The sequence below is a fragment of the Camponotus vicinus genome, unplaced genomic scaffold, assembly GCF_025532165.1.
Source record: "Camponotus vicinus isolate PSW18456_S1 unplaced genomic scaffold, iyCamVici1.0 SCAF_13, whole genome shotgun sequence".
In the NCBI taxonomy this organism is placed as follows: Eukaryota; Metazoa; Arthropoda; class Insecta; order Hymenoptera; family Formicidae; genus Camponotus; species Camponotus vicinus.
The window spans coordinates 1,117,252-1,144,924 of record NW_028141949.1 but is presented as its reverse complement, the minus strand read 5'-3'; the positions used below and the strand labels follow the sequence as shown (position 1 = coordinate 1,144,924).

The 27,673-nt window shown below is 27.4% G+C and overlaps 5 protein-coding genes across 11 annotated transcripts; 3 read left to right on the top strand and 2 right to left on the bottom strand.

The window, feature by feature from the left end:
• The first annotated feature begins 1,119 nt into the window (after positions 1-1,119).
• On the top strand, positions 1,120-16,881 carry LOC145964288 (ATP-binding cassette sub-family G member 1). 4 transcript variants are annotated; one of them, XM_083086873.1, is made up of 12 exons: positions 1,120-2,144; positions 4,780-5,057; positions 10,311-10,428; positions 11,870-12,059; positions 12,788-12,933; positions 14,076-14,314; positions 14,668-14,864; positions 14,991-15,159; positions 15,525-15,625; positions 15,762-15,917; positions 16,021-16,261; positions 16,461-16,881. In XM_083086873.1, the coding sequence occupies exons 2-12, from the start codon at positions 4,886-4,888 to the stop codon at positions 16,628-16,630; spliced, it is 1,899 nt and encodes a 632-aa protein (XP_082942999.1). In that variant the 5' UTR covers positions 1,120-2,144; positions 4,780-4,885; the 3' UTR covers positions 16,631-16,881. The 4 variants fall into 4 exon arrangements, with proteins under 4 accessions (XP_082942999.1, XP_082943000.1, XP_082943001.1 ...); XM_083086874.1 differs by lacking the exon at positions 1,120-2,144 and adding an exon at positions 4,434-4,519; XM_083086875.1 differs by lacking the exons at positions 1,120-2,144; positions 4,780-5,057; positions 10,311-10,428 and adding an exon at positions 11,673-11,812.
• On the bottom strand, positions 15,006-22,191 carry LOC145964289 (UBX domain-containing protein 1-B). 3 transcript variants are annotated; one of them, XM_083086880.1, is made up of 8 exons: positions 21,916-22,111; positions 21,791-21,844; positions 21,561-21,722; positions 21,168-21,419; positions 20,840-21,074; positions 20,584-20,764; positions 20,102-20,171; positions 15,006-15,312 (listed from the first exon to the last, which is right to left on the bottom strand). In XM_083086880.1, the coding sequence occupies exons 1-7, from the start codon at positions 21,969-21,971 to the stop codon at positions 20,125-20,127; spliced, it is 987 nt and encodes a 328-aa protein (XP_082943006.1). In that variant the 5' UTR covers positions 21,972-22,111; the 3' UTR covers positions 15,006-15,312; positions 20,102-20,124. The 3 variants fall into 3 exon arrangements, with proteins under 3 accessions (XP_082943006.1, XP_082943005.1, XP_082943003.1); XM_083086879.1 differs by lacking the exon at positions 15,006-15,312 and adding an exon at positions 22,120-22,191 and having other exon boundaries at positions 20,002-20,171; positions 21,916-22,056; XM_083086877.1 differs by lacking the exon at positions 15,006-15,312 and having other exon boundaries at positions 20,002-20,171.
• LOC145964290 (ribonuclease Oy-like) lies at positions 17,800-20,235 on the top strand. The gene is made up of 4 exons (XM_083086881.1): positions 17,800-18,083; positions 18,717-19,239; positions 19,363-19,691; positions 20,109-20,235. The coding sequence occupies exons 1-3, from the start codon at positions 18,022-18,024 to the stop codon at positions 19,525-19,527; spliced, it is 750 nt and encodes a 249-aa protein (XP_082943007.1). The 5' UTR covers positions 17,800-18,021; the 3' UTR covers positions 19,528-19,691; positions 20,109-20,235.
• A 544-nt stretch (positions 22,192-22,735) lies between the features above and the next one.
• LOC145964291 (histone H2A) lies at positions 22,736-24,416 on the bottom strand. Its single transcript, XM_083086882.1, has 3 exons — positions 24,199-24,416; positions 23,907-24,114; positions 22,736-23,203 (listed from the first exon to the last, which is right to left on the bottom strand). Exons 1-3 carry the CDS (start codon positions 24,218-24,220, stop codon positions 23,026-23,028), a joined length of 408 nt encoding a protein of 135 aa, XP_082943008.1. The 5' UTR covers positions 24,221-24,416; the 3' UTR covers positions 22,736-23,025.
• Positions 24,417-24,889: 473 nt separating this feature from the next.
• On the top strand, positions 24,890-27,515 carry Caf1-105 (chromatin assembly factor 1, p105 subunit). Of its 2 annotated transcripts, none has more exons than XM_083085886.1 (6): positions 24,890-25,305; positions 25,645-25,777; positions 25,879-26,185; positions 26,290-26,553; positions 26,629-26,856; positions 26,955-27,515. In XM_083085886.1, exons 1-6 carry the CDS (start codon positions 25,165-25,167, stop codon positions 27,508-27,510), a joined length of 1,629 nt encoding a protein of 542 aa, XP_082942012.1. In that variant the 5' UTR covers positions 24,890-25,164; the 3' UTR covers positions 27,511-27,515. The 2 variants fall into 2 exon arrangements, with proteins under 2 accessions (XP_082942012.1, XP_082942013.1); XM_083085887.1 differs by having other exon boundaries at positions 25,214-25,305; positions 25,640-25,777.
• The last annotated feature ends 158 nt before the right edge of the window (positions 27,516-27,673 follow it).

The following is a 27,673-nucleotide window of genomic DNA, read 5'->3' as shown; positions in this document are numbered from 1 at the left end:
ATACACTTTGAAAAAACATTATTGGTAATATAATAAGTAGTAATATCAATAATCATTATTATTGATATCACATATTTCCTTTGAATCGATTAAAATATTTGAAAATATTAAATATATTACGGACGCGCGTACGTCAAAATTACATATTTTTTGTCACAATTCTTCAATCTATGATTCATTGAGATTTATGTTTCATAAGTCTTCATAATAAGATTTGTAATACTGATAGCGAATAACTAATAATGAAAAACTCACAAGAGATACGCAAGATGTAAGTATCCACTTCATTAATGATAAACGAAATTTGTGAAAAATTTTTCGTAAAAATATGTAATTCTCTAATACAATATCTAACAATAAATTATTACTTTTCAATGATTAATCTTCGATATTTTAATTTTTAAACACGATCAAAACAATTAATTTGAATTTATATGCGTATATAATATTGCTTATTTAATTAAATAAACCTATATTTTGACATAGATAAATATTCAAATTTTATTTTAATCATTATTTTATCTCGTTATATTCCGTGCAATAAATTTATATTCACAATCTAAATGGTAACAATTCATGCATATACTTTCATATTTCGTATAGTTATTAGATTAAGTATATAGTATAATTAAATCTACACATACATGTGATATATAAAAATTATTCATAAACATATAAGAATTTTCCTATTATAAATTCAAAATAAAATAAAATAGGAATAAAGTAAATAAAATAAGATAGGAATAAAATAAAACAAAATAAAGATAAACTTTCAATGATAAAACTATGATGTCATAAAATTATTTAGTATATAATTATGCGAATAAAAATAAAAAAATGAACAAGGTAAGCAAGACTTGTTCATAAATATTTCATTATAAAATTTTGTCGAATCTAAATCTGTATTAATGTATGTATGTCTGTATCTGATTAATCTCTGTAAATGTCATTTTTATTAAATTTATCGTCGATTTGAATCTTTTTCGGTCCATTTTTATTTTATTTAAGAATGAAAAAACTGATTATATCACATCTAAACTTTAAGAAAAGAGATATATCTCTTAAAAGAGAGATTAAAGATGCAAATATTTATAATTATAATTTATTGTTGAATACGATCGATATTTATGCAATGGCGTCAAATCGCGATATTTTATAATTCACTGAAAAATCGTGTCTAATGCTTAAACAAAATATTCGATGTCACAGTTTATCATTCACAAATAATACGAATTATCTACTAACACAAATGAATTTGTTTTTCTGACTCGAGGATAATAAAATTTAATCAAATTCAGACGTATACACAAAATTGGTGTATTAAATGCATATCAGTCAAAGACATTGAATGAGTAATTGAATGAAATACATTCTCTCGCTTATTATCTCTTATCTCTATTGTTATGACATTCATATTAGTTAACAGAGCATATGTACGAAATAAATAGATATTGAACATGTGATGTCCCTTTTTAATTTTTAATATTATTCCGAATACAAGATTTAAAGTCATGAAAATAATTTATAATACAGAGTAAAAATCTTGAATCAGCTGTTTATTAAATAATTAATGATTTGCATATAAGTGAATGTATGGTAACTGCATATAAGTGAATGTGTGGTATGGTAACTGTTGAACACGATCGATATTTGCAATGGCGTCAAAACGATAGATTCTAAAAACTTGCATCTGATTTTCACTTTATTCGAGAATCACAATTGTACTGTTGCTGTCTTGAATTCATTCTGTATTTTATTCGTATAAACCGTGATGCGAACAGTTATGGTAGTCATGTTGTGTATGACGATGTAGTGTAATGAGTGCTCATTCTAAGAGTCACGCTTTACATACACCAATAGGGAGATATACAGCTATGCGGGAGCACCAAATGTTATTTCCGAGTCAGTCTACTGCTGCTACTGGCAGCGCGCTGAGTAATTTTGCTGAGTATTCGCTGACTAATCATTGCCCTATGGTGATTCTTATCCCTAGTGAGGTTGTCGTGTTAATCGGTAGACCACATTGTGCCATCGATGTGACAACATGCATTGTTTGTAAATCATTGCTGCCATATTTCCGTTTAATGACGATGCTGAAGCGGTGACGCGCGAAGAGCAAAATTCGAGTATTTTATTGACGATTCGTAAGTTTCCATTGATATTTGCATGTTAATGTCTTCTCTTTTAGCATGTCTCTTTACATACAGATTTATTTTCATCTATTCAGAAATAATTTTGTTTTATTAAAAATACTGAACACAATAATTAAGCTAAGCTGCTAGTGATCCAAAAATTCAAAAATTCAAAAATTTTAGGATTACTCTTTAAAAGTATTAAAGGTGACGAGATAATTATAGTTTTATTTAATTTTAATTTTAATAGAAATTTAATATCAAGATTAGCTAAAGAAATATAATCATGAAATGCATGAAAAAGATGAAGAACAAAAGAAAAAGAAAACTAACAAGAAAAAAAGAACAAAAATCGTAAAATATTTCCAAACGAAAACAAAATTGATAAAATAATCGAGAGATAAGTGTAATTATAAATAAATTGAAATGAGAGAATGAAAAAAGAAACAGAATGAGAAAAACATAATATATAATTTATTATATAATATATGAAAATATATATCAGAAGAATATTCAGATGAATCTGTGACATTTTTTGTTTCTTATCTTTCTTTCTTATCTATATCGTTCGTGATTGCAACATAGACATATACAGACAAAAAACAAAATTAATAAATTATTCCTTCCATATAGATACATTACGAGAAAAATAATTATAATGATTTGTTATTATTTAGGATGTAGAATGATAATGTGGGAATCTAAATAAAAAAATATAAGTCTTAGAGTATATTTATAGATAAGTCTATTTATTCAGTTTTTTATAAGAAAAATTAAAATATATAAATTTATGTAAAGTGTAGCGTGTTACATGTATGTAAAATGCCGATAAATGTACGTTTATCAAATATCAACTTGTTTGTCGTATTCCATGTATGTAGACAAATTTATATAGATAAATGTCTATGCAGACTAGCTTTCCTAGAACACAGTATAGTGCCGGAAGCGAACAGGAAAGTTATCACAGCTGAAAAAGTTGTAAAAATAATAGAATAAAAACATAGAAATTCAATGTATTTGCTTGTCGCAGTGAAAATTGTAAATAAATCAAGTTCTTTATTTGCTATATAAGAAATGAAAATTGCAGAGAGTAATTAGCAAAAACTGACACGTTGTAAATTGCATAATTATACCTTTGGTCAACATAATTCTCGCAGAATTTGAAGAAGAAGTTGGAAAAGAAATTGGAAAGATATTCACATATAAAAAATTCAAAAAGCTCACGCTCATAATGCGTTTTATATATAATTATCATATTAAACAAATACGAAGAAATTGTATATATATTATAATATTTTTAGTAAAATATAATATAATAATAGAATATATTATAGTATTTTAATAATATTTAATAACATTTCATATACATGCATACATATACATGCATATATATATATATATATATATATATATATATATATATATATGTATGTATGTATGTATGTATGTATGTATGTATTTATGTATATATATGTATATATATGTATTTATATATATATGTATATGTATATGTATATGTATATGTATATGTATATATATATATATATATATATATATATATATATATATATATATATATATATATATGTATTTATGTGTATATATATACGTATGAAATATTATATATAATATTATTTAACATATTATAACATTTTAAATATTACTAAAATATTTAAAATGTAATAACATTTTATGTATTATATATTTATATATGAAGATCATCCGAAAAGAAAAAAGGTTCTCTCAATAATTAAACAGGAGAGTAGAATTATAACTAATAAACTATATACATATAAATATATGAGAGTTACCCAGTACAACAATAGTTAAGGTTAATCGCTTATATATTCTTTTACAGCATATACTGGGTGTTAAAAAAGTCTGGACACGGTCGAATATCTCGATAAGGAAGAGTTTTACTAGAAAGTGTTTCAGACAAAAGTTGTATGGCTTCGAGGGGGACATAACATGGTATCATTGGTTTGACTTTTTTAACACCGAGTATAAGGAGAAGAGAGTATAAGTCTAGAGAGAGTTCAAGGTTTCCTTAAGCACTAATAACTTATTTATCGTGATTATTGTTTTTGTATTTAATTGCAAGCGATTAACCTTGTATCATATGCTGTCTCATATGTATATAGTTCATTACTTATAATTCTTTTATATTAGATCATCGAACATCCTCAGTGTCCTCAGCTCAATGTGCTACATAAGATTTACGTAACGCATGCATGTAATATAAAGTGGGAACTATTATTCATTACTATTATTCATCTTGAATATTTATCTAATTTGCCAAGTGATCGTTCACATGTGAGTTACAAACAGGAGAGAACGTTTTCTTTTTCCGGATAATCTTCAATGTTCTAAACATAATGAATAATAAAGTAATTCGGAAATATACGTATATGTGAAAAATCTCGAACACAGTTTCTGTTTCCATCTATTCAGTTCTTATTGCATTATCATTATTAAGAAATTATTATCATTTTTCCTTGTTATGCACAGTATTGGTGTAATAAGCAATCAGCATGCTCCAAGGAATATTTTCTTTCTTATTTCATAGCACACATCAATATTTATGGTTTATGTATTTTATATTTTTATATGTATCTATTTTTAATTATTATCTGTATTACTTCTTTAGTGATACAGAACAATTTCTTGCTTTACGGAAAAGAGAATGGATCAGATAATGACAATCGCAAGTTGGAGATAAATCGTTTTTGGAAATCAGGTGGAAAATTATAATTATGGAACCTACTATAAGAAACAACAAAAAGGAAGCCGGAGACGGCGAAACTGTAGAAAACATCCTCGATTATGACAAACATTTTAAACATACTATGTCCTATGCATCAAAAATGGCCGCGGTGGACATCGAATTCAACGATTTGACATATACAGTGCCAAGCTCTCGAAAAGGTAAAGTTAATCATATATATATTTACATTAATAAATTAAAATTATAATATAAAAGTTGTGAAATACTCTAAACGCGTTGTTAATACTATATATCGAGATTATTTTGTGGCAAAACAGATAACTTCCTAATACAGCGCGTTTTTCGTTTATTTCAAGATCTCTTAACAATTACTGGTAATGTATCGATAAGATGATAGTAGATCGCATTTTAATAATATACTATATGTAAAGTGTTATCTTTTGTATAAAATATATAAAATATAATTTGCCACAAAATTATCATAAGTTATTAATAATATATTAAAATATCGCGTGCATATTCTATTATATAGACAATATATAATTTAATAATTTAATTGCCATTAAATTATTAAAATTTACAAAAGAAAAGTATTTTATAAATGAGTAGGGGGAGCTCCCCTAGTAGCGGACACTTAAGGTTTTTTGTAGATAAATTAAAAAAATGTATTTTATTTCTTTCATATTTTGCATTAATTATTAGTTAACAATATTAGAAATGAGAATAAATGAACGGAATAATCAACTTTTTTATAATATAATATTTAAATCAGTGTCAAACTTTGATATAAAATTTTGTACGATCTTGAAGTGGCGCCTAGTACTGGACATGGTTAAAATAGATCCCCTAAACACCGTATAATTTCAAAATAATTTATAATGATCACAAATATAATTATCAGAACACTCAGGGGTATCAGCATATGCCTCGTGAGCCCATTCCTAGCAGCTGGAGTATTGAATTCAATCTTTTTCATTGTTCTCTAGGCAAACTACACAGGTAGTATCATCGTTTGTATGTTTAGATGTTAGTGTTCTAGTTTTCTTTATCTTCTTTGATCGATTCGTCTCTTCTTTTTAAATTTATTTCTTCACAGACATGCAATACTGACATTTTTAGTATCTGGCAAGATTAGAACAAAATATTCTGTCCGAGCCAGGGGATAAAAAATGTATTAAAAAATAACGAATTCATAAAAACTAGTTTACTTTATGCAAAAAGCACATAAATATTTGAAAACTATTTATCAAAATATTTCATAATACAAGAACATGTATTGTAGACAACAAATCTTCGTAAGTATGACCTGTTTCTAAATTATACAATGCAACGTTTTATTTTCAAACGCATCGATTAACAGTCCTCTTAGCTTGCGTATGCAAATCTGGAGTGTGTCGCATCCTGCACGTGGATCACTATACTTTCTCCGCCCTGTCACCGAAATTATCACCCGATCGCGTTTTTATTCGCATAGATATGACATATGTCCGGTACTAGGTGCTGTCCGGCGCTAGGGGAACTCCCCCTATTTGATTATGCTATTTTTAAATTGTAATTGGATAAAAATAAGAGATCGAATTGCATTTAATCTTTGCATAATTGAATTGTATCTGTAATCTTTACGAATCTTTGAAAGATAAAAAAGATAAGATAGTTTTTCGATCGATAGATGATATAATTTTACGTAATACTAGTTTCATGCAAATATTTAATTTTATATAAAAATATATTGCTTAATTTTTTAATAGTATAAAGTATAGTAGTAGTATAAAAAGATATATATAATAAAACGAAATATATACTTCCACGTGGCTTCGTTGACCTAATGACCATGATTAGAATAAAGAATATTTTTTGCCACATTTTTACTTCATCATTTTAATATTTTTATTCTCTTATTGCTATAGATTACAAAAAAACGAGCAAAATTGAATATTAAAAGTTGCGTTAATAAGAATATTTAAATAATATTTTAAGTTTGACGTGTACGCGCACACACACGCACATATATGTAAACAGTATAATGTGCAAATTATACAATGACAAAGCATATATGTATGATAATGATATAGTATTATTGTCATTTATCATCGATAAGAACGAAATATATACTATAATTATAAAATTTAAATACACACATAGTCATTTTTCCACATTAACAAATAAGCAAAAAAAATTTTAAATTACGCGCAAATATAATTTTGTTTAAAGAAAAATAATTCAGCAATTCGTAGTAGAGAATTTAATTTGCTACTTTAACGGTGAAATTGTGTTTATACATATTTTTTTATACATTAGATTTATATATTTTATAAATTGATTTATATATTTAACTTGTCGGAATCGTTCCAATAATATATTTATTATGACATAGGAACCATGATTCTTTTATCTAAAAGTTGCATATTTGTGCATATAATGTAATCAAATACATAAGTCGTAGAAATATCGCAAATTTATTTCTGCAATTTCTTTCCATGAGATAATTCCGAATTTATAATAAAGATCCGATTATAATTTATAGCATCCCATTTTCTTTGTAGCAATATTTTTGACATTTCTTTTATAAATATTCTAATTTTCATGTATAATGCTGCTGACTCCATTAAACTCAACTCATAGATTTCTGAATTTGTATTAATAAATTTAGCATTTGCTTGCATGTTGAATTTAGACGATTTATTTTATTTACAAAATCAATTATAAAAGACTTGTGACATATGTCATATAAGACTCTTAATAATATATACATTAACGCAATAAAAAGATTGATATTATTAATTTAATTGTTATTTTAATATTCATTATTAATGAGATAATCATAAATCGTAAACAATAACAAGTATTTTTATATTGTATAATTTACATCGGTTTTCCTAATTCGATAATATTGAATATGATATACGTAAAATATACTTGTGAATTGTATTATGTTAATTGCTGATAATATACATTCTCTGAAACATCGATGTTAAAACAATGACGTTAAATTTTTCTTATTATATTATAATATATAACATTGTATATTTTGAAATTAATAACTATGAAAATTACTTTCTTTTGCAATACAGTCAATTTAGTTGGTACTTTTTGTGAAGAATATATTGAAATCACTAGTTATTTAAGTAATTTCAAACACGCAATTCTGATAAACATACGCTTTGACACGCGTATGACATATGTAAGCTTCGCCGATGAAAATCTAACTGCGCATTACATAGGTATGCCTCGCAGTTGAACTTGAACTATTCTTATCAATAAAACTTATAGTAACAAAATTTCGATGATTAGAAACATTGCAACCGCATACTTAATTACTTTGCATTTAAATATACGAGTTATTTAATCACGGATACTTAAATGAACTTCATGAACAATAAGCGATCATAATCATACATAATACATAATCACACATATCAATTGACGCTGCAATTGCTATTCTCTGAATAAAAGAAGAAAGAATATCTCTACCTGCTTATTACGAACAAAAAATTCATTGATAATAATTTAATAGCAAATAAAATAAAATAAAATGCAGCATATACACAGTTGCGCTTTCACATACTATGTTATACACGGAATTATTTTGGATTGTGTATCGATCTTTTGGACGAAATTTTTGAAAATTTATTCCATAATATATTTTATCTACACGATTACGAAATAATTTACGCATGTAAAATATTTGTTCGCTATTATTTCTCTGTAAACAATAGCATGTTGCGTAAATTTAGAAAAAACAATTAAAATAATTATATTATTCATATATATATTTTAATTCTAGAACAAAATTTGAGAAAAAAGAGAAAAAAATATTTATATTTTTTTAAAATGAAGTGATATTAGATTACGGGATTAAAAATAGCAAAATTATACATAATGTGTTATACATACCATTCATGATACATATAAGATAGTAAAAATTAAATTGATGTCTTGAGATAGTAAAAATTAAATTGATGAACTTGAAGGAATTTTTCTTGTGATTTTATAAAAGATAATAATGAAACTCACAACGTAATATGAATATAAATATAAGAGCATTGCGAGTTGTAGCTGTGTTTTTCTTAAAGAAAAACGTGTCTGGAAAGCATTGGGTGCTTTCCATTTAGCGATACAAGTCGACACAAGCGTCATTCTATCTTTTTTCAGTGAATAACAACAAATAAAGATAGAATAACACTTGTGTCGACTTGTGTCGCTAAATGGAAAACACCCATGTAATGCCATTAGTGTTACGATTTATGACAAGTGAAAAAAAATAGTTTCGTAATCATTTTGCAAAAATCGCGCATGATTCACGTAATTCACGATCGAATGTTGCATAATATACTATGTAAAGTATATAGAAAAATACTAAAAAAATTCAAAAAAGATTTCTATGTTAAATAGTAAATTTATTAAGTGTGAAAAACATAAAAATAATGATGATATAGTGGTGACCTAGTAATACATTATTCTTTCAATAGATTAATAAGCAATTGATACATTATAAAATGATATATATGAAATGAAATAAATTATTCGAAGTGACAAGAGCGCATATTTATATATGATATATGTGTAATTCAGATAAGGATAGTTTTAATCATTATTATTTCAGAGTTTTGTACATTATTGCTTCATTTATATCAATTATAGGTCTTACTGCTGTGTAATATTATTTGTGTGTAATATGATGTGTGTAATATTATTTCATATTTCTTTTCGTTCTCATTTTTTTTAATTTACAAATTTTTTCTTCATCAAAATGCAAATATATAAGTATGAAAAAAGGCAAAAAAAGTGACATGGGATTTATGCAAATTGCGTATGCTAATAATGTATGCTAATTCTTCTTATAAAGCAATTATCCATTAATCTAATAAGATCAATAAATGCTATATCGAATAAAAGTTATATAATTGGCTTATTAATTTAATGCGTAGCAAGTAAACGTAATCAAATATATATAGATATATGTAAGCAAACTCAACGAATTATGATGCTTATATTTTTATTGGAATATTTTCACTCACTGTCACGGTACAATTCATTCTTTATGTTCATTCTTTATGTTCATTCTTTTAATTCTATTTAAATTTTTAATTTGTGTGTGAATTATGCAGGATATGTTGATTTCATATTCTTCAGAAAATTTTAATACCATCTTGCTTAACAACTATCCTGACCAAAAGAAAATGAAAAAGAACGCTACTTTTACGATCGAATGACATATTGCAAATGAGCTCAAGGAGATGTGTAATAGAATTTTTTTCACGCGTAATCTCGCGTCTTACATAAAGTTAGCAATAATACATAGTTTTATCATATATGTATAATGGAATTTCTTATCAATAAATTAAATAAATTTTTTATCAAAGTTTTTATCAAGCGTTTTAACAATTTTAATTATAAACAAAATTATTTTTTAAATATAATATATCATTCAATATTTTGTCAAAAATTTACAGAGTCGAAGATGCTTTTAAAAGGAATTAGCGGACAATTCAAATCGGGTGAGCTGACAGCAATTATGGGTCCTTCCGGTGCTGGAAAATCGACATTACTGAATGCTCTTGCCGGATATAAGTACGTAATCGAATAATCAAAAATTCATAATAAAAACCTTTTGATCGTATAAAACTAATTAATTCTATAATCTTTTTTGCGTCATTATCTCTATTTAAATTCAATTAATATGTTAATTATTGATTCTTATGGATCTTCCCGTGGATCTATTCTCCATAATTATATAAGTCTATATTTTATAAAACCAAATCCATCTTATTATTAACCATCACCATCTTATTATTTACTTATAAGAAAAATAACTCCAATAAAGATAAATAAAATAATAAACGAGTGTAAATAGCAAATACCAGACATACAAATAATATATTAAATCAAATTTATGCAATTTGCAAGAATCTTAACAAATTAAAGTTTGCAAAAATAATAACTTGACTAAAAACAAAATTTCGTGAATCGTATAAAAAAATTTTATCACTCGAAGAAAGTCCAGTCTAGAGTAGAAACATTTGAGTTATATTTATTATCTTTTTTCATTTTTTTATACAATTCGCGATATTTTGTTAATAGTCCTAAGTTATTATTTTTTATTATTACAAACTATAATTTGTTAAGATTCTCGCGAATTGTATAAGTTGTTTTAATGTATTATTTATATATACTTGTTATTATATATATATATATATATATATATATATATATATATAAATTTTATTTAATATAGTGCTTGTATGTATATTTCCTATTTATTCGTTCATTATTTTAATTATCATATTTCTTCTTATTATTTATTAATATGATTTGTTTTTTGCGATTAAAATATAATTATATTATATTATATATATTACATATATATTATCAAAAATATCTTATTTTATATTTCATATATATTTTCATTCCGATAACTCATATTTTCATATTTTACGATTGTTTAGGAGTTCCAATTATCTACACACATTTAAGTTATATAAGATCGTATTCACTAAATAGACATATTAACATAGATTGCTCATAAGGTAGCGAGGAGTGTCCTCTTGAGAAAAAAGGATAGCATGAATTGATTTGTGTTTCTATCTTTTTCTGGCACACGCGTGATGCAATGTCAAGTTATTAAAGTCAATAACTTGAAATTGCATCATGCGTGTGTCAGAAAAAGACAGATACACAAGTTAATTCATGCTATTTTTTTCCTTCAGGACACCCCCACTTAGGTTCCACTGCCTTATAAGGAGTCTATGTTAATATGTCTATGCTGAACAGTATATTGCATAACACTTGACAACTTTGTGGCAAACTTCAATGATTATTAAAATCAAAAGGATATAGCATCTCGGTTGAATAATCAAGGACGTAGAAATTAACATAATAACGAAGTTTATACAATAGTTTAAATAATTATACATTTTATATCCAAATTTGGAAGTGATAAACAACGAAAAATTCGGTATATTATAAAAATTTGCAATTTTGCACAACATTAAAGCGAACATTCCGTATTCAGATTCACGAAGATAGGTGGCTCAATAAATATCAATGGACAGCCGCGAGACATGCAGGAGTTCAAGAAAATGTCGTGCTACATCATGCAAGATGATCTGGCGGCACCGGGACTCAAGGTTATAGAAGCGATGATCTTCGCTGCAGATTTAAAACTTGGCAGAAGGAAATCACAATCGGAAAAACGTTTTGTCGTGAGTATAATATTTTCGTAGTCTAATATTATGGCAGAATATTTTAGTAGCATATATTGAAGGCTAAAATCAAGACAAACAATAAATTCGATGCAGAAGTATAAAAGATTGACGCAAAAGCGAATTAATTAACACAACTGTATTTTCTGTTTAAATATTTTTTGATAAAATATTTTTTAACAATGAAAAAATTACTTTTAAATCAAGTATTAATTGTTTTTGATGCAAATCAAATTACATGTACACATCTTTCTTCGCTGATTCAAATTTTTTTAGCAATATATGTATATATTTTTATTGTAATTGTCATAATAATAATTTACTATCGATAATTATAAAAATATTTGCCTAAAAATTTGAATCAGCGAAGAGAGAGATGTGTGATTTACGTCAGAAACATCTGATATTTGATTTAAAAATAATTTTTTAAAAATTAAATAATTTACTGCAGAAAATTAAATAATTTTCTCTTAAACCTTATTTCAAGCACTAATTCTATAAGAATGATATCACTATTAATTTTAAATCTGATTTTCAATTAATGTAACATTCTTTCCCATATAAAAAGAATGCGCATTTAGGCTATTGCCTAAAATCTATTGATTTAATATACTTAAAATGAGACATAGAATACCAAAAAAAAATAACAAAAATTGATATCTATAATTAGTATTATACTAACTTATAGTCATAGACATCCACATTTTCAGAAGGTCAATTGATTTTAGATAAATGAGATTCTGGCTACGCTTAGATTATCCGAAGTGCAAGATACACTTATGGAACAACTCTCCGGTGGCGAAAGAAAGAGGTTGATAATCGCACTCGAATTAGTAAATAATCCACCTGTGATTTTTCTCGATGAACCAACCACGTGAGTATTGTACAAAATTTATATAAAATTTTCTTGTTTATAATATATATCTCAATTTCTTATTCTCTTAAATTATATGACAGATTATTATATAATAATAATAGTAATTATATATATTCAAATGTTTGCGTAGATATAATAAAACAGAAAAGTTTTTATACACACTTTTAAATTATAATACTACTTTGCATCTTGATCTCAATATAAATGATCTCAATATGTTTCATTTTTCTGCATATGTAAGTAGTTATAAATATTAGTCACTTGTGAATGATAAAATAGGAAGTTTATGATAATTTCAAAATAATTACGTTTACATTAGGACGATTTACATTTTATATTGCATGCAATTAGTTTAACTTGTAAGATGCATAACGAAGTCATGAATATACAAAACTCAAGTAATGCAACACATATGAGCCTTAATTATACATAATTATTTATAATCTTTTTCTAAAATAACAATATTATATGTTATAAATCATCTTACTATTAGTAACATCGTTATATTATGTTGTAAATCGTTATGAATGAAGCTTTTAAAAATATAATTATATTATGGCATCTTGTTTCTTATATAATCTATAATTAAAAAAAAAAAGAAGAAAAAAGCTAGTTTTTCTTAATACGATTTTGTATGATGCAAGAAGTAAAGATTATATAGCGCATAATTGATGTTTTGACCTAGAACATTCCTCTCTCTCTCTCTCTGTCTCTCTCTTTGAAACCATAAAGAAGTCTGTGTCTCAATAAATCAAGTATTTTGAAACAAGAGAAAACAAAGTATTAGAAAATTTTTTATTACTTTTAGAATAAATTAAAAATACATTATGGATAATCAATTAATTCCTTTTATAACAATTAGTAAGTGTTATGAATTATGCACATAGTTAAACAAACATATATATGTAACAAAAAATTGATTATAATGTTATTCAATATTATTTGGCAAAAAAACAAATTAAAGGAAACATATTATAAATAAAATATTCGTTACATCTTATATCGAAATTAGAAAATAGAATAAAAATCGTGTTTCATGCGATATGCTTTTGTAATGAAATAAATGCAGTACAGAACTTTTGTCTCAAAATATATTAATATTGTAAAAGTATTGCAGAGAGATTTATATTTTTTTTCAGTGGATTAGATGAGTTGTCCTCTTTTCATTGCATTGATAGTCTTCAAAAGTTGGCGCATTTTGGACGAAATGTTATATGCTCGATACATACTCCCAGTGCGAGTATATTCAGCAGATTTGACCACGTTTACGTCATGACTGACGGACAATGTACTTACAAGGGCACCTCGGACAACGTGTTGCCATTCTTAAAAAGCCTAAATCTAGAATGTCCGAAGCATTACAATCCAGCGGACTTCTGTAAGTCATATACTGTTTGTACAATTGTATTTTTTGATTCGCATGATTTCTTTCAACATTATTTCACTATTTCAATATTTCTGCCAAAGTCACAAGCTATAACATATGTCGCGTTCTTCGTGAAAAATGCTTAATATTTTTCATAAAGGAGATCTGAGCACTTTAAGAATTCATTCATTTAATTTAATTTCAATTATAATGATAATGATATAACAATAGTCCTTAGATATATCAGATCTCAGAATTTTAAGAATTCATATTTATCATTATTTATCGTTTAATTTCAATCATAATGATATAATAATGACGTTTAGGTATGTTAAAAGATACATTGTTTCGAATACTTGTTTCAGTAATAGAAATCTGCTCGGGCGATTATGGTTCCGATTTGATCGAACAAATGATGATTCACGTCAACAAGTTACCGATTCTTCCGATTTCTCGAGTAAAGTGTGAATTCGAGTTTGACAAGCAGAATCCGAAAGTATTCCGCTTCGATCAATTCAAAACGTTAACCAAGAGGATGGCATTGCAGCTTTATAGAAATAGAGTAAGAATCAAGCACATATATTAATTAATTCAAAAGAATTAATTCAATAGAAGTTTATAAATATGAGAAAGCTTAATTCTAAAAAATTATTTGTTAAATGAATATATTTTTTCTATATATTTGCAGAATTACATCTACTTGAAGATCGGGCTACATATTTTTTTGGGATTAATAATTGGCTTCGAGTTTTTAAATATGGGCAATGATGGCTCGAAGGCCCTATTTAATTTTGGCTTTTGCTTCTCCTGTCTAATAGTATTTCTATATGTACCTATGCTTCCAGTGTTACAGCATTGTAAGGATACTATTTCTTCTGCGTATATAGGAATCGATATATAAGAAATTAATTTAATTAATTTTTTCATTGCAAAATTCCGAATTATATTTCTCAATCAGTACAACAATATATTTATAAATATTGTTGATATGGAAATTTCTCTCTTTTTCCCTGCAACAAAAAAGCAATCATTATGCAATCAAAATACATTACATAATTATATTTAATAATATTCATTATCATATTTAAACTTCATCAAATCTTTTCTAAAGATGAAGAGGCAATAAAATAATTAAATATATATTATATGTATTAATAACCTAATAGAGAGAACTAGCTTATGATTGTATTTCAATTATTTCATTTCAATTCTTTCATTACAGTTCCTTTTGAAGTTCGGGTAATGAAAAGAGAACATTTTAACAGATGGTACAATCTTAGCGCTTATTACTGGGCCCTAACAATAATCAGTATACCTTTACAGGTTGGTTCCTCTGATAAATTCTTTATTAGCAACAAATCACATAGCAGCTTATTTGTTCGATATTTTTATCATTTTACATTAGACTTATCACATGTCTATCAAACTATTTTTAAAATCTTTCTGAATCTTTTCTCAGATACTGTTAGATTTTATATATCTCTCGATAGTCTACATTATTACGGGACAACCCCTGGAATGGCAAAGGTGCATCATGTTTTTCATTACTTGTTTCATCTGCGCCTTTATCGGAGAGAGCATAGGATATAATACCGCTAGCATATTCAATGCCGTAGTATGTTTGAAATTATATACATAATTATGGATATAATACACGGAAAAAAACATTCTTTAAAATTAATAAATATAATAACTAAAATGTCTCTTTTTTTATTTAGAACAGTATGTTCATCGCACCGGCGCTAACTAGTGTCATGATTTTAACCGCGATACAAGGTTTTGGTGATTCCACACCTTTACCACTTTATCGAACGTTATTAATGTATACCAGTTATATCAGATATGGACTAGAAGCTCTCACAACAGCTATGTATGGTTACGATAGACCGAGATTACCTTGCCCAGTAGAAGAAGTATATTGTCATTTCAGTTCACCTAAAGAAATCTTTCGAACAATAGGTAAGGCTTCATAATAATATTCGAACTTATTATTTTAAATTGTATAATATTTACTAATTATTTTGAATTGTTTGTTCATTTTAAGATCTGTTATTACGTATTACATTTATATTCTATATTAATGATTTTCTCTATGTCGATTTTATTTCTCGTAAATATTTGAGAAATTAAAACAATATTTTATCCGTGTGTTTTGCAGGTATGGAGAAAGCTCCAAATTATTGGCTGAATATACTAGCTCTGCTTATCATATTGTTTATCTGTAAGGCACTGTCATATTATTTATTAAGACAAAGAGTGCAACCAAACAAAACTTTCCAGATGTGTCAGATAATTGGGAACGTGATCAAGAGTCATTTTAATATTTGATCATTGATATAATAGTTTATTTACTATATGTATATTTGAGATATGATAGTGCATTTCGACATTTAGCTCAATGTTTTCTAAAACAAATTTTAAATTAGAAATATAATTGTAATAATTAAAGAAAATATGATAATGATTGTTGATACAACAATATTATAAACATAATATTAATTATTGTAAAAAATTATTTATAAAATAAAGAATTGATAATTGATGTTATATAATTTTTAAATAAAAGAAAGTAAATTGCATATATTCTCTAAATAAAATTTATTTTTTCCTATTTTCGTTCATCATAGTGTTAAATTCATATATCTTATAATTGTTGCAATAATTTTAGGATAATATATATATATATATATATATATATATATATATATATTGAAATTGTACAAAAGGAGTATATTAATTAATATAACATTCTCTATTTGTATAAAAAATGATTCTCCCGTTATATCAAATATTGTAAAATGAGTTATAAAAGAAGATGGCGACGCCATCTAATGTTATTGCTGTCTCTCTATTGCTCACACGTATGTTTGGTTGCATACTTGCAGGGATTTTTCCTTTAATAGAAATTAATATAACACGATGTGATATCGTGATTTTTTTATTATTTTACACATGCGTCATGTTAGAACAATAAAGAAAATATCAAACGATAAGTTTAACAGATAAGTTTAAACGATGTAGAAGATTTGTAGATTCGTGACGATATATTAATTTCAACATTTTTCTGTTTATTTCCAAATATTAATAATACGATTAATGATACGATTTTAGTACGCATAATTAAATATAATATGGTAATATCGTATGATTATGATAATACATTAATTAAATGTTCTCTTTTTAAGTTAATAGCACAATTTTTGATATTATCTAAATTTAAATTAAAAGTATCTGTGTTTTGATTATATTAAACATCAAAAATAATTTTAATATTTAACGTAACCGATTATTGAGAAATATTTTGCAATTATAAAAAAAATATTTTCGAAAACAAAATTAATTACAAAATAAAGTTATGTAATTGTAAAATTATGTCATAAATTATTTTATGCAGTTATATGCATAATGCACAATGACGTCAATTAATGTTCGTGAAAAATATGCTATTCAATATTCATGTGCTATTTTCAATATACATCCGGTTCACGATACATTCGTTAGAATATTTAATATTGTCAAATTCATAATACCCCTTACTTTCACAATGGGATTAAGTAAAACCATCTGCTACCGACATAATGTAGAGGAACAATGAGGAAAGATGGTGGTGGCAATTACAGAAAAAGGTAGTGGGAGAGTCGAATACATTTAGCTTCGACGCTGGCTCTTTCGGAGCCAGTATCTACTCTCTCCACGTGGAACAATTTTTTCTCAATAAGATGGCCAAATATAATATTATATTATATATTTTTTTGCTGTCTTTACTGTATCTCACACATGGGTAAGTAAACTAATGTTAATGCTTAGTAATATTAAAAAATAAATATTGTTCAAAATATTATATAATTCTATATGTTAGTATACTCTGATAAACGAAGATAATATGTTAGCACACCTGTACAAGTGCACAGATATAGATATTAACGAATATTATCGAAATGCTTAAAAATCATTTAAAAGAAGAAAAATTTAGCGATACCAATGTCAAACGACTTCCGAGAAATTATTTAATAACGACTTAAATAAACGTTCTATAGTTCGATTTTCCTAAATTTAATTAGTTAAGTAATCGAAAACTATACATATAAAATTACATATTGTATTATTAAACAGAATAATATAATATATTATCAGAATAATATAATATTATTAATATATAATTAAATATTTTCTGACATAAATTAATATAAATTATTTTAGACTATTTTTGCTGCTTTCCCTCTTTCTTTAAATAATATATGTTTAATTATTAAAATTATGTATAATTAATAATTAAATAATTTTAATAATTTAATAATTTACCAATTAGTAATTTTAATAATTAAAAAATAGTATATTCACAAAATGTTGCGTTATGCTTTAATGTAAATTGTGATTTAGAAAAAGATATTTCAGTTTCATATATTTTTAATAGAAGAAAATTTAAAAAGCCAAAATCCAGTAACTTTGATGTCGTAATATTTACTCAACAATGGCCACTGACAGCTTGTTTTATATGGGAAGAAAGTTCTAAGCATCACACTTGTTTATTACCTAAACGAGATGAATGGACTATCCACGGCATTTGGCCGACAAAATATAATACAAAGGGTCCAGAATATTGCAATACGTCGCTGCCGTTTAACGCAAGCGTTCTAGCGCCTTTGGAAAGTCAATTAAAAGAGAAATGGATGGATATTCATAATGGATCAAATCCTTATTTGTTTTGGAAACACGAATGGAAAAAACATGGCACTTGTGCAATTAAAATAGAAGCTTTAGGAAATGAATATAAATATTTTAAAAAAGGATTAACATTTCTTGATACCTATAATATGATAGACATACTTCCAAAAGCGAATATTTTCCCAGGGCAAAAGTACATGGTAGAAGATATGCTGATAGGAATTCAACAAGTGTTGAACAAAAGATGCCAAATAATATGTGTGCAGAACAAGGTAAATCCAAAAATTATTTCGATATAAACGATACTTGTATAAATTATTTTTTTACAGATATAAATAAATAATTTAATATATATTATTTTTTTATAAAAGTATATAGTTTTATTTTTTTTTTAGGAAACGGGTGAATCGTACGTGAGCGAGATAAGAATTTGTTTCGACAAAACATTGCAGTTGATAGACTGTGATGGCATTTATGAGTTCCCTACAAATTGTAATAAATTGAAACGAATAACATATCCTAGTTCTATACCACACAATTATCGTGCAGTACAGATATAATAATAACTTTAATAATAATAAAATCATTATGTGTGTATGTGTGTGCACAAATTAGATGAAAAATTATTAAATAATATATATATATATATATATATATATATATATATATATATATATATTACACTTATATGCACTATGATATGCACTCGAAATAATTTGTCATGGTAAGAATTTAATAATGAATCTTTGTACATAAGATAGAAAAATAATATAATTTAACTTTCTTTTTGTCACAAAAATATTAAAAATGTGTTTTATATTAAGGTAAAAATTGTTTTATATTAAGACATTTACAACACAATTTCTAAATTAAATTATGAATGTATAGATAAAAAAGCATATTTAGTTTAAATTATAATTAATGTGGAATTCCAATACCTGCTCTTCTATTATCATCTATTTTTAATTATACTGTTCTTTAATTATACTATTTATAAAGAAAGAGATTACAAAGAAATCAGAAAAATTTGCATATTGCAGATAAGATTATCGATTATTTATAATAAAGAATATCATTATATTAGCATGAATGTCTTATAATTAATCTGTATGATAATATACATTTTTTGCTTACAAATTAGGACATCACTGGTTACATCATTCCATCTTCTTTTGGACGATTATGACTGCTGAAGGTACCAGACCTGAAAATTAAAAAATAATTAAATATATATTATGTTTTAATAAAAGACTTCATATTTGCAACAATGTCATTATTGCAACTGACAAAATATTACATAATATATTGCATAATACATTGGAAAATATTGATTAATAAAACTAATTGTATCAATAAAAAATAGGATATATTATAAATTATGCTATGTATGTGTACATATACTATGTATATATGTACATACGTACGTACGTATGTATGTATGTATGTATGTATGTATGTATATATGTATATATATATATATATATATATATATATATATATATATATATATATATATATATATATATATATATATATTAATGATCAATGTTGTTAATTTAAGCACATGCTTCCTATTATATGTATATTATACTATAATAAATTATCAATACACATACCTAATACATCTAATGGTGTATCATAATCTTCATCTGTGAATACTTTCTTGGGAAAAGTAGTCATTAGTTGAAAAGAGCCATTACCATCTGTCCTATTCATTTCAATAAACAATCTCACAGCAGACAACTGTTCTTTGCTTCCAAAACTTTGTGTCAAAGTTTGTCCATTAGTAAGCCTAAGCTAAAAAAATATCATTGTTTAAAATATATTACATGTATATATAATATACTTTTACTATATATTTCATTTTAGTACCTGAAGCCTAGTTTCAGTGTAATCCTTTCTATGATGCGTAGATGTGGATGAAGTAATTGCGGATAAAGAAGCTGAAGCTATATTAACTAACTGATTATTTTCAGCAGTTGCTTTGGCTCGTCTTGCTGCTTTATCAGCTTCAATTTGTGCTCTAACTCTTTCTCTTGCTTCTTTTTCTTCTGCCTTCTCTCGTTTTCTTTGCTCTAAGAGCTTTTTCATTTCTAGTTCTTCCAATCTATTACATAAATAAAATATAGATTTACATGTATTCTATCTAAAATTTTCATTCTGTACATTTAATATACATTATTGATATTATTTTTCTTACTTTTTCCTAGCTTCAGACATTTCCTTTCCTGATCGTATCCTATTTTTTTCTCTTTCAAGCGCATCTTTCTTTTCTTGTTCCTCTCTCTCCTTTCTCTTTTGTCTTAATTTTTCTTCCAACATTTTCAGTTGTTCTCTCTTTTCTTCTTCAGTAAGTGGTTTTTTTTCTTCTGTGCTTTCAGAAAATCTATCATGCCCAGACTTTGTAGCATGAAATTCAACTTCCAAGTTGGATTTGAACAGCTTTCCACATCTACAAAAGTAATTTGAAAATATATCATCATATTCTTCCTGTTGAAATAGTATTATATACGAGAGATAATGGTAATAGTCTAATCCCAATATATAATCAAATATTCCTACAGTTAGAAGCTTATCTTTGTATTCAACGTACACATCACATTTCATGGATTTAGCTGTCTCAGTGGTGGATACCAATTGATTGCTAGCACTAGCAACATTGTCCTGTATTGGTGTGTCAGCAGCTAGTGCTGGAGCACTCTCCCCTATGGAAGGTTCGGGTGCTGGTTCAGCTTCATCTGAATGGGCCAGCAGCCTAAAATAAAAAATCAATAGCATGATTAACAATGTGATAAAATTTATACTAAAGAGTTACACACATACCATTCCATCGCTGGCTCCACGCCTTTATTACCGGTGATTTCCAAAGCTTTCTCACTGTGTAATAAAATAGTTAAATATTATCGCAGGTTAGACTAGAACGATGTAACATTTATTTACGAACTTACGCCTTGGATATGCTGAAACCCATGTCTACAAGGATATCTATAACGCCTGACGACATTTCGCGTTGTTCGTTGCTAGGTTCAACGTCAATATATCACTTTGAGATGTGTTTCAGACCAAGTATCCGCTATGTACTCCGTTGTCTGAAAATTAAATGTCACGTCGAATCGACGCGCTACTTATATGCCGACTAGACCGAAAATTACTTGTAGCATGGCGACAGATTCGCCAGCGCCAATTTTAAATTTGAGGCAGGCTTCGATAAGAATTGATTAACAACTTTTTACAAATAACAAATAATAATATATCACAAAACGTATCATCAATTACGCACACATGCATTTGTTAAATAAAATTTATATTAAAATATAATGTAAAATGTTTATATTTATGTATTTTTGTAAATTAAATTTTATTTTTATATTTTCGAGTCTGACACAATTGTAAACCAAATTTCAAGTGGAAACGCAATGTCATTTATTTTCACATAAATATTGTTTTACATTCAACAAAAATAATCAAATGCTTTCATTATGCATATTAAAATGTTTATTGATAATACAATAGAAATTCTGATTCTAGATAGTAAGACAATAGGAGCGCACGAAAGGTGCAAAAAGATAAAAAATTAAAAAAAAATAGTAATATTATAGTAATAGTAAATTATAGCAAGAGAAAATATACATAACACGCACATATCACTAAATCAAACGTTGTACTTAAATAAGTCAAGAAATATTCATTAATAAGTTATACTGTAACTGTTATAGCATAATCTTAAATTAAAACGCAATTGAAAATTTACTATTTAGCACTGGAATATTTTCAATCAAATGTATTTTATTGAGACAGCAATTATACTTTCAACAGTGTCCAAGATAGGACTTAGCGCGATGTAAAAACATGAATGAAAATAGTAGAATATCTATTCCAGGATCTCCATATAATATTATTTGCTTGCAGATTGTCAATTAAGCATACAAAAAAAATGTGTCATAGATTCAGAGGTAAAATCTGCTGTTAAGATTTATAGGGATATTATTTTTTTCCTCTTATTTTGAGAAACAGAGACATATTTCTAAAGTACGATAGAGTTATAAATGTATAATAATCTAATATTCTTGTGATGCTTTGTCGCCTTTTCCAGAACCACCAGTACCAGTTTTCTTCGGCAACAAGACTGCTTGAATATTAGGCAGAACTCCACCTTGAGCAATGGTCACTCCGGACAATAATTTATTCAGCTCCTCGTCATTACGAATAGCCAATTGCAAGTGACGTGGAATTATCCTACAGAGAATAAATGTTTGCAAATTAACAAATTGAACAAAAATAGATAAGTGTATAAATAATGATAAATAAATACAGAAGTAGAAAATATAGAAATACTTTACATAATACTTTACAGTAGCAAAATTACAAGAAACCGTAAGTAAAAAATATTCCCTTATTAGCTAGTAATTTAGAAACCATTATTAGAAATTATGTATTTTTATATAACAAGATATCTCTTTTTTGTTTTGTACTATGTATATATAAATATATTACTGTTAGCAATAGTTTGTACACAATCAATTTATATCGAAAAAAGTTAAATACATATATATTTATACTTTACAAAAAAATTGCCGAACAAAAATAAAGATTAGTAAATAAATAATAAACTGAAATTTCTTTGAAGTAAATCAACAAAATGTAGCATCATAAGTTATACATGTATATTCCAAGAGAATATCCGAGAATGATCAAGATATAATTTTCAAAAATCGGTTAACAATGTGATCTCCCTCCAAAAAAAATGCTAAAGACAAGAATATCGAAGAAATCGAGAGAAAGGCGAACGTGAAATAGAAACAGGAAGTCGTAGCACAAAACACAAGAGAAAAGGAGAGGGAAACGAAGAGACAAAGAAAGCTAACGCGCAAGAGATAACGAGAAAAAGATAGATAGAGAGAGAAAGAGAGAGAGAGAGAGAGAGAAATAAAGGGCTTGCCTAGTCTTTTTGTTGTCCCTGGCGGCATTTCCAGCCAACTCGAGCACTTCAGCCGCCAGATACTCCATCACGGCAGCAAGATAGACCGGTGCACCGGCGCCGACACGTTCCGCATAGTTGCCTTTCCTGAGAAGACGATGGATCCTCCCCACGGGGAACTGCAGCCCTGCCCTGCTGCTGCGGGTCTTCGCCTTCCCCTTGGTCTTGCCTGGAAAGAGTCGGATTGAGGAGTGTCATCGTCGTTCGCCGGTATACGAAACGAAGGAAGTTCTTTTTTTCTTCCTTTACTCACCGCCTTTACCGCGTCCGGACATGTCTCGTTGAATCGAATGTGCTTGCTTTTCCGTGCGCGAGAGAGAGAGAACCTGGGAACTGGCTACGCCGACACGCCAACACCGAGCGCTGAAAGCCGAATGAAGCAGCGGCCCGCGCAACCACAACGGTTACGCGCATGCACATTCAGATATTTTGACGACGATCGTGTCGAGCGGGCGCTCGTTTGCGCGGGAACGATGGCGCCGAAACGTGTCGTTAAAAGTCCCTAGCTCTTTAGCGCCGGTATTTTTATATCACTAGAACCATTGGTAAAATATTGTTCAAGATATATGCAACCATGCGTAAATATTCCTCTCGTAGGGAGTTTAAGTCTTCGGGCTCGTTCCCACTGAGCGCGTCACGCCAATCAAAACATCCCATTGTAATAACACGGAAAACATGTTATTACAATGGGATGTTTTGATTGGATCACGCTGGATGACGCGACGCGTGACGCGCTCAGTGGGAATGAGCCCTTCTTCGCAAATAGGTCCGCTCGGGAAGCGTCCTGTTTGACCACGTTGCGATTGGCCACAGCCAATTATATCGATCTGTGCCTAGGATAACCAACAACGATTGGCCAATCAGAGAGTTCTATTTTGAATTGGCCAATTGGCGATGTGTCAATCGGGTGCCACCCGTCCGTTCGTGCTGCTTACACTTCTTAAAAGTTTTCTACACAGTAGTGCATTTGGGCTGATCGGCTAATGTGATTTACGGACGCATTTGAAGAATATTCGAATCGCGCGCAATCCATCTCCAAATATGCTTAAATTCATGTGAGATCGCCCGGTATAACGTCCACAAATTTTTGGCGCGAATACTCTGACAGCTTGAAGGTTAAGTGAAACCATCTTTGGAGTAAATCACCTTTTTTCTGTTTCTTTTATTTGTTACATTGTGACACGTATGAAAATCATACTTGTTAATTTTAATCGAGACAATGAAGTTTACTACTCCTGAAATTTCGTGGCATAATCGTGACCCGGTACTGAGCGTTGACATACAGAACGGTACGTGCAAAAATTTAAAAGGAGAACCGTTTTGGAGAATTGCAACTGGAGGAGCGGACTGTCATGTTTTGGTAATGAGTAATTTATATTTATAAATTATAATTTATAAAGATATTATATATATATATATATATATATATATATATATATATATATATATATATATATATATATATATATATAGAAAAAGCACTGTTTTAACTAATATAGAAATAATAGAATAAATATGCTGAGATAACAGGATAGATTCATATAATTCTGTCAGAGCTACCAAATGTTTCTTATATTTTCTGAAAAGCAAGAACTTTTTAGTAATAACTTTCTAAAATAATTGATTTTATCATAATATTGTATATTCAAAAAAATTTGTATGTGTAGAATATATTTTAAATAATTATGTTTAAGCACAGATTTGGCATTTAACAACAACTGAATGTGGCGGAGCTATTGTGAATTTTGCTGTAGATCTTGATCGTCATCAAAAGGCAGTAAATATTGTAAGGTTTTCCCCTTCAAAAGAAATTCTAGCATCAGGGGACGATGGTTAGCTACTATTATATCTACATGTTATTACATTTATTGTTTCTATATTTTGTTATTAATATTGACGATATATTGTTACTAATATTGACATTAATATGCAGAATCAATGATTATCTTATGGAAAATCAAGGAGAGAGAGGAACGAGATTTATCTCTACTTCCAAGTGATATCGAAAATAAAGAACAATGGATCTCCTGGAAAGTATTGAGAGGTCATATTGAAGATATTTATGACATCAGCTGGTCACCAGACTCTAATTGTTTAATTTCTGGATCTGTTGATAATACTGCTATATTATGGGATATTCAGAAAGGACATAAAACAATATTACCAGATCATAAAGGATTTGTCCAAGGAGTATCCTGGGATCCTTGCAATCAATATGTATGCACTATTAGCACAGACAGGTATATAATCTATATTGTATATTATGCTATATATATATATAGATACAATATTTTATAAATTTCTAAGTTTTGTATATTAAAAAAACATGCTTCTTGTTTTTTAGATATTGTCGCTTAATAAACATTGCTACAAAGAAAGTTGTTCAACGCGTTTATAAATCCACAATTCCAACACCAGTTGGTAACCCATTGGAGGGAAAGATTGTACGTTTATTTTATGATGATACATTCAAATCGTTCTTTCGCAGACTGACTTTCTCAGTAGATGGATCACTTATTTTTGTTCCCTCTGGAATAATTGAATCACATGAGACTACAGAAACTATATCAAATGCGACAATTGTTTTCTCCAGGGCAAATTTGAAAGAGTTAGTATTAAAGTTTCTGATTTCCTTAATTTCACTTAAAAAAAATCTTATCAACTTTAACAATGTGTTTTTTAGACCAATAATGATTTTGCCCACTATGAATGAGTGTACTATAGCAGTAAGATGTTGTCCAGTATATTTTGAGTTGCGGAAAGATGGTCCAAATGCACTTATAACATTACCTTATAGGATGATATTTGCTGTTGCAACACAAAGTTCTGTATTAATTTATGATACACAACAAACCTGTCCGATTGGTGTGATATCGCTAATTCATTATGGCAGATTGAACGATCTTTCATGGTAATTATTATACTTTATTATTATCATCTATTTATGATATCTCTTCTTCTACTTTTAAATTACTTTTATAATTTTAAACTTTTTTTTTTCTCTTATAGGTCCGGTGATGGCCAAATTTTAATTGTATCTTCGAGCGACGGTTATTGTTCCATAATACATTTTCAAGAAGGTGAACTAGGCAAAATTTATAAAATGAATAATCCTGTAAATACTGTTTCAGCAGATATATGTAAGAATTCTAGTAAAAAATCGAAAAATATAGTCAAAGACAATGTAATCAAAAGCAACATTTTAACATTTGATATTGACGATTGTGCAATGGATATTGACCTTGTAAATGATACAACCGATATAATAGCACATCAGCCTAAAGAGATTAATAAACAAAAGTTGAATGAGGTAGTAGATGATCAAAATATTAGATCAGAAGTCAATACTTTACAAACAGACAAGAAATCAAGTGAGGATATTATTATAGAAGAAACAGAAGATATCAAGTTAGTGTACAATGAGGAAAGTAATAGTAATATGAGCAAAACTAAAATCAAAAATACTCCATCAAAACCTGATATCGCTCCTGTTAGATGTCATAAAACCCCTAGAAGAGTAAAATTAATAACTTTGTCGAGTCCGAAAGAACTTAAAAAACAATAGCTTGTACACAAAAATAGATTCTCATCTGAAACTTATATTTAGTTTAATTAGTTAATTATTATTATGTAATTATTTTTTTATACTGTATAACCCCAATTATAAAAGTGTATTTCTTCAAGATAAATATATTGTAAGAAATATAAATTTTATATTGTAAATAATG

Coding starts and splice junctions, on each gene's coding strand:
- LOC145964288 (XM_083086873.1), top strand. CDS start 4,886: ATGGAACCTACTATAAGAAACAACAAAAAGGAAGCCGGAGACGGCGAA. Junction 5,058..10,310: donor AGTGCCAAGCTCTCGAAAAG/GTAAAGTTAATC, acceptor AAAAATTTACAG/AGTCGAAGATGCTTTTAAAA. Junction 16,262..16,460: donor AGAAATCTTTCGAACAATAG/GTAAGGCTTCAT, acceptor TGTGTTTTGCAG/GTATGGAGAAAGCTCCAAAT.
- LOC145964290 (XM_083086881.1), top strand. CDS start 18,022: ATGGCCAAATATAATATTATATTATATATTTTTTTGCTGTCTTTACTG. Junction 18,084..18,716: donor TTACTGTATCTCACACATGG/GTAAGTAAACTA, acceptor TATTTTTAATAG/AAGAAAATTTAAAAAGCCAA. Junction 19,240..19,362: donor TAATATGTGTGCAGAACAAG/GTAAATCCAAAA, acceptor TTTTTTTTTTAG/GAAACGGGTGAATCGTACGT.
- LOC145964289 (XM_083086879.1), bottom strand. CDS start 21,971: ATGTCGTCAGGCGTTATAGATATCCTTGTAGACATGGGTTTCAGCATA. Junction 21,420..21,560: donor AAATCCATGAAATGTGATGT/GTACGTTGAATA, acceptor TTACTTTTGTAG/ATGTGGAAAGCTGTTCAAAT. Junction 20,172..20,583: donor TACACCATTAGATGTATTAG/GTATGTGTATTG, acceptor TTTAATTTTCAG/GTCTGGTACCTTCAGCAGTC.
- LOC145964291 (XM_083086882.1), bottom strand. CDS start 24,220: ATGTCCGGACGCGGTAAAGGCG. Junction 24,115..24,198: donor GTCCGGACGCGGTAAAGGCG/GTGAGTAAAGGA, acceptor GACTCTTTCCAG/GCAAGACCAAGGGGAAGGCG. Junction 23,204..23,906: donor AGGGACAACAAAAAGACTAG/GCAAGCCCTTTA, acceptor TATTCTCTGTAG/GATAATTCCACGTCACTTGC.
- Caf1-105 (XM_083085886.1), top strand. CDS start 25,165: ATGAAGTTTACTACTCCTGAAATTTCGTGGCATAATCGTGACCCGGTA. Junction 25,778..25,878: donor TCTAGCATCAGGGGACGATG/GTTAGCTACTAT, acceptor ATTAATATGCAG/AATCAATGATTATCTTATGG. Junction 26,857..26,954: donor AGATTGAACGATCTTTCATG/GTAATTATTATA, acceptor TTTCTCTTATAG/GTCCGGTGATGGCCAAATTT.